Below are 6,529 nucleotides of genomic sequence, written 5' to 3' on the forward strand. Positions count from 1 at the left end.
TTTATTGTGAATAGTTGATATCATGCACTACAAAAAATAAAACCAATTAACGCTAACGCAAAATTTTACCAGGATATTCTGTTATTATCATAACAAGATATATAATGAATTTCTAAGTTTCACAAATTTTACCAAAGCATTAATAAAACTCGAGTATAAACTTTATAGATTCACGAGAGTAAAGTTGAAACATAATTATTTCTTTATGAAACTCTGAAGTTGATGGCGTAGCAGATGAAAAAAATGTGACACATGAAGTCACGTGAAATGATACTCGCATTTAAATAAGGTTTTAAAACTAAGACTTTTTTGGACTTTTTTTCTCATTTCCTTGAAATTTTTTTTTCTTTTTTTTTTATCTACAGAATTATAATGATTGATAATAAACTTTTACCAAAATTATCACAAAATTTACTTGAAATTTTAAACGATGAAGAATATTATGATATTACAATTGAAGTTGGTAGTGACCCTTACGTAAAAGTATTCCGTGCTCATATGGTTATTCTAAATTATCGTTCATCATATTTTCGTAGAATTTTGTCAACTAATAAAAAGAAAAATGATGAAACTTTGACGAATATTAAGTTACCAAATATTTTACCCGAAATTTTTCAAATAGTATTGAGGTATAAAATATTAGATTTTAATATTCAAATTTTATTTTTAAAAAGTACATTTATAACTTATTATCTCTTACTTTAATAGGTATATTTATGGCGGAAAAATTTCTTTGGAGGAATATGATATCTTGGATATTGTAAAAGTCTTAGTTGCTGCTAATGAACTAAATCTTCAAGAATTAATACCCTATTTAGAATCCTTTTTGCTTAATAAAGCGAATTGGATGGAACAACATTTTGATTTGATATATCAAATAAGTTTTGAAAATGATGCTTTCTTAAAACTTCAAAAATATTGCAAAGATTTAATTTCTAAAGAACCAAGCAAAATATTCAATTCTCCAAATTACTCTTCAATTCCAGAGAAACTTTTGATCACGCTTATTCAAAATGATAATCTTCAAATAGAAGAAATTCAAGTTTGGGAATATGTAATTAAATGGGGACTTGCACGGAATCCAGAACTTTCTTCTGACCCTACAAGCTTTTCAAAAGACGATTTCAATACTTTAAAGAATACTGTACAACAATGTATTCCATTTATTAGATTCCATAATGTAGCTTCAAAAGAATTTTTGAAAAAAGTAAAACCTTATAAAAAAATTTTACCAAAGGAATTATATAATAATTTGTTAGAATATTTTTTGGATAATGATAGCAAAAAGTCAGTACTTCGTATAACTAAAGAAAATAAAGTTCATTCAAAAAATATTGGTTCTAAAATAATTACATTTCAACATGCTGAATTAATTTCAAAATGGATTGATAGGTTAGAAATTACAGACAAATTAACGACCTTATACGAGTTTAAATTGTTATATCGCTATTCTCGTGATGAGCGGAATAATAGCTTTAATAAATTCCGAGAGATTTGCAATAATCGATCTCGCACCATAACAGTTATTAAAGTGAAAGACAGTAATGAAATTCTTGGAGGATATAATCCGATTGAATGGAAATTTAATGGTAACTATGGTACCTTTGGAAATACTAAAGATAGTTTTATATTCTCTTTTGGTAATAATAATATTAGAAATTACATTTTAAGTCGTGTAAAGGAGGAAACGAAAGCTATATACAATGGATGTTATTGCGGTCCATCATTTAATAATGACTTGTATTTATACATAAATATACATAATGAATTAAAAATTGGATGTATAAAAAGTTCCTATGAAAAAGATTTCAAAGAAATCAATAATTCATGTATAGAAGAATATGAAGTATTTCAAATTGTGTAAGATTGATATTTACTTGTATTATTTTCGCAATTTACTTCTATAAATTAATGATTTTATTTCATTCTTTTTTGATTTGTATTTATTCCTATTGATTATTAAATAAATAAAAAAAAATGCGTCTTTACATAGTTTTCAGAAAAAAAAATAAATTAATTAATGATCGTTATGCTTTTGATATTTATATAATAAACCTTTAGAAATACGAGAAATACGGTAACAAAAAATATTATTGCTGAAGTTTAAATTAATTAAATTCGTTCGGTTAATGAAAATAATCATATTTTTATTGTTTATGTTTTAATTACAATTTTTTTTACAATTTTATAAATAAATATTTATAAATAAGATATTATTAGAAAATAATAATCTACATTTTTTTTTAATGAAAAAAAATTTTGATATTTTTTTTTTCCTCAGAGAATACGTCATATACAACTTTTAATTATTCACTACCAATATATAATGAGCGAATGTCTCGATTCGTAGTTGGAACAGAATAATTATCATTAGAATTTGTATGAGAATAATTAGAATAATTGGAATAATGAGATGGTTGACTATTAATGTTATTATGACCGAGAGTATAAGGAAATAATCCTTGATTATTTTTAGCTTTTTTGATATATTTTTTATATATTAAGAAAAATCCACCAATCATGATGAGACCACCACCGACAATTCCACCTAAAGCAGAAGCTACTATAATCCCAACATTAGACGAAGAATTTTCGACAGGAATAGGTTTAGGACTTTCAGAAGGACTTGAAGGAGGTTTGGTTGAAATAACAGAAGGTGATGGTGATGGTAAAGGAACTGTAGGATTTCCCTCAGGCGTTATTTGAATATTTGGTGGTATGAGAACATTATTAATAACATGTAATACACCATTGTAAGTTATTAAATCCGCTTGAATAATTTTAGCTTTTGTGATAGCATTTCCAACGTATAATTCACCATTATCTCTCGTAAATGTAATTATTTCATCTTTTAAAGTTTTTGCCGTTACAACATTTTCAACAGAACCGGAATAAATTATTTGTTTTGGTATGATATGATAAGAAAATATGGGATTAATAAGGCTTAAATTCTTTGCAATTTCCTTTGGAGCGCTATTAAAAATGACTTCATCTGTTAGAGCCAATATTGTTACGCCTACATCATTGACTTTTGCTATTTCATCAGCTAAATTACCATAATTTTCACTTTGAAGAATTTTAGCCATTGATTTAAACCGATCACTTTGTAACAGTGTTTGCATTGGTGTCTTTGGAAGCTCCAAGACTACATAATACGAAAGAAGGGATCGTTAATTTTTAAAGTAAAAACAACTAAGAAAAAAAAAAAGATAAATAAAATTCCTTACTTTTGTCTACGATATGAATGACACCATTACTCGCAACTTGATCAACCACTAACACATTAGCAGATGTCAACCCACTCCTAATTCCTATTCCACCAGCAGGCAATTTCTCTACAACTATAGGTTGGCCTGTACCCACATTAGCTCCTTTTGCCTCTTTAGCTCCTGTAGCCGGTGGTGCCATGACAAACATAGATTTTGGATATGATATCGAAGGGAAGTCTTTTAAAAGAAATTTTCCGGGTATTAAATGATAGTTTAAAATTTGTTCAATTTCATCTGGTGTCGCATTTATACTTTCGAATGCATTGTTACTAGGAGCAAAGAATGTGTATGGACCAACTGATTTTAATGTCGTAACGAATTTTGGTATAGTATTTAAAACTGCACCTAAAGCTAATAATTGTGGTCCATCCGCCACTATATTATCATAAAGATTTTTTGTTACATCCTGAGCTGTTATTATTGATATTAATAAAGTTTGAAGAAAAAATATAATAACTGAAATTTTTGTCAAAAATTTTAATATCATCATGATATAAAATAGATAATTAATATAATTTTTTTTTTTGTCATAAATATATATATATATGTATATTACAAATTTTTTTTTTAAGAAATTGTCAATATTTATTTTTAAAGGTTACTATAAATATCAAACCTTGTGTATTTTTTGATTTTAGTTATTCCACAAGTTGATTTATCTATAAAAGAATTTTCTATTTTTCATCATCAAGACAATCTTTACGAAATTTAGGAATCCATTTATTCTAGTTTATTTATCCATTTTCACTTTTTACGTGACTAAATATTTTGTTTTTTTTAACGCACTGTAAAATGTAAATCGCATAAAATAGGATAAATGCCATATAAATAACGCTAGCAAATGTGACGATCATATGATGGATGCGTAATCGGACTTCGGGAACATTTGTTTGTCGTGTGTATCGTGTGTAACCTTTAACGTCTTTAGGCGTTTTTTGAAAATCAAAATATTATGCGCAGCCACACGGTGTAAAACTTTTTTACAGGATACAGGATACAGTGAACCAATGCATAATATAGTTATTATCATATTAATATGGTTATCTAACTAACACAAATTTCAACTCTAAAAACATTGTAATATAACGTCATGAACAGAATTTAACATATTCGAATATGTTTTTTTTAATTCTTCCATAATGAATGTAAATTTGGATAAATAAATTTTCAGAATATTTCCATAATTTATTATTTTTATCGATAAAAAAGCAAAAAGATAAATATTTTCCGAACCGCAGTCAGTTTAATACTTCGAAAAAAAAAAATTTAACTCGAGTTGACTCGCCGAGTCCAACAACCAATTTCAGGAAACCGTATTGATTTTATACATTTGCATCGTAGTTTAAATTCTTTATTAAATAAAGTTAATAATTAGCTGTACAAAAAATTATAAAACGAATAATTAACAATATACAAAAGTAATAATAAAAAAAAATAATTAAAATGTACAAATAAAAATGTGTTGGTTAAATGCTTAGAAAAAATGCGATAAAATATTTATTTATCGTGAGCTTCAGCGGTTGACTTTTTCTGTTCAATGAAAATTAAGTATTGAATTTAAATACCTAAAGATGGTTTGAATATACCGGTTATATGAACTTACATAAATGTGCCGCTGCAGAGCCCAATTCATTTGACTTATAAGTTATGACGCATCAGGTAAGTAGCCTGCGTTGTAATTTATTATTACGTTATATTGTTTATATCAAGCTCATACTCCCTTGTAACATATTCTAAAAGTTGGAGATTAAAGTTAATAAATAATAAAATAACAAATACATAAAATTTATTACATACCTTCGTTACCTTGTTCTATCAAAGATAATCCGTTAGAATATAAACTTAATGATCTCCTCATATAAAATGCTTTTGGATGAGGTTTTTCAGGACCAAGTTTTTTTAATTCAATTAATTCTAATCTTTTCTGATCGGCTTTATTAAATTCTTCATTTCTAATGTCTGATAAAGTTTCGTGTATTTCATCCATAGAAGGTCTTCTTCCTGGATCAGGGTCCCAACATCTTTCCATTAATTTTTTAACACACTCAGGTGTGTCCTCTGTAATTTTAGGTCGACCTCCATCAAGAATTTTAAAAATGATACAATGTGGATGTTTAACATCGGCAAAAGGTTTACGTCCTGTTGTAATTTCCCACATAATCATCCCCATGCTATATACATCAGATGCCTTTGAAAATTCGAGACCATTAACTAATTCTGGAGCCATATAAGGCAATACACCGTATTTTTGATCACTAGGGATATTTTCGGGTTGTGCCAATCCTAAATCTGCAATTTGAAACCTTTTTTTAAGATTCGGTTCAAGATGCAGTATATTTCCACTATGTAAATCTCGATGTGTAAAATTTACGTCGTGAATTCTTTTAACTCTAAAATAGATAAATTTAAATAATTTAATTTGATATAAATATACGATGTGAATTACTTAAAATAAAAGCTTTGGATCAAATCAAAATAACATTAATAATTCATTAAAACATAAGCCCTGTTCAATTCTATCATAAATTTGCACCCTTAGATAATTGGTTGCTGATTCGGTCAGCGATCAGTCAAATATATCTATAAAAATTGGTGTTCATTCAGATTGATTTATAAATAAACAACACGTCTGCGTGTTTTTGCCCTATAACATATTAAGAATAACGATCAATCAAAGTACTGTGCTCAATTGTAACTATGATCTAATTGGTTATACATTTTTTCGGTCAATTCAAGAATTGAACAGGGCTATAGTTTAGTCCAGGATTAAATATTTGGCCAGAGAGTATTAAATTTAAAATAAAAAAACTTAATTCTGACGAAAGGATTAATGTTGTACTGGCTCAAATTATGTTTAATGGTTGTCTAGGTTAATAAACTGGTTTATTTTTAATGCATATATTTACCCCATTGATATTTGATAAAAGATTTCAATCTTTTCCTTCCATGTAATATTGACAAAATTAGTCTGTAAATATTCATGTAAATTTCCTCCTTTTGCATACTGTAGCACTAACATATATTCTTTGGTTTCAGGATCCATAGTAATACCGTAGCACCTATTAATACATCCGCAGCCACAGCACTTACAATGTGATCTTAACTAATAATTTTAATAATTATTATAAATTTTCAAGAAATTACTAAAAAAAACTTAGAGAAAAAAAATTGCATCGGCAGTACATTCAAAAAATATTTATCAAAATATTTTGGGTTCGAGAATTTCTTTATAGCAACCGGCTTATCTTCCCAAATAGCTT

The 6,529-nt window shown here is 27.2% G+C and overlaps 3 protein-coding genes across 3 annotated transcripts; 1 reads left to right on the plus strand and 2 right to left on the minus strand.

Moving 5' to 3' along the window:
• Positions 1–372: 372 nt before the first annotated feature.
• OCT59_021273 (uncharacterized protein) lies at positions 373–1,961 on the plus strand (the record flags this gene model as incomplete). The annotated part of the gene is made up of 3 exons (XM_025313045.2): positions 373–629; positions 709–1,054; positions 1,238–1,961. The coding sequence occupies 3 exons, from the start codon at positions 373–375 to the stop codon at positions 1,862–1,864; spliced, it is 1,230 nt and encodes a 409-aa protein (XP_025188317.2). The 3' UTR covers positions 1,865–1,961.
• A 345-nt stretch (positions 1,962–2,306) lies between these two features.
• OCT59_021274 (uncharacterized protein) lies at positions 2,307–3,756 on the minus strand (the record flags this gene model as incomplete). Its single annotated transcript, XM_025313044.2, has 2 exons — positions 2,307–3,145; positions 3,228–3,756. 2 exons carry the CDS (start codon positions 3,754–3,756, stop codon positions 2,307–2,309), a joined length of 1,368 nt encoding a protein of 455 aa, XP_025188316.2.
• Positions 3,757–4,955: 1,199 nt separating this feature from the next.
• Positions 4,956–6,312, minus strand: OCT59_021275 (uncharacterized protein; the record flags this gene model as incomplete). Its single annotated transcript, XM_025333905.2, has 3 exons — positions 4,956–5,002; positions 5,067–5,659; positions 6,176–6,312. The coding sequence occupies 3 exons, from the start codon at positions 6,310–6,312 to the stop codon at positions 4,956–4,958; spliced, it is 777 nt and encodes a 258-aa protein (XP_025188315.2).
• Between the last annotated feature and the right edge of the window lie 217 nt (positions 6,313–6,529).

The sequence above is a fragment of the Rhizophagus irregularis genome, chromosome 3 (genome assembly GCF_026210795.1).
Source record: "Rhizophagus irregularis chromosome 3, complete sequence".
Classification (NCBI taxonomy): Eukaryota; Fungi; Glomeromycota; class Glomeromycetes; order Glomerales; family Glomeraceae; genus Rhizophagus; species Rhizophagus irregularis.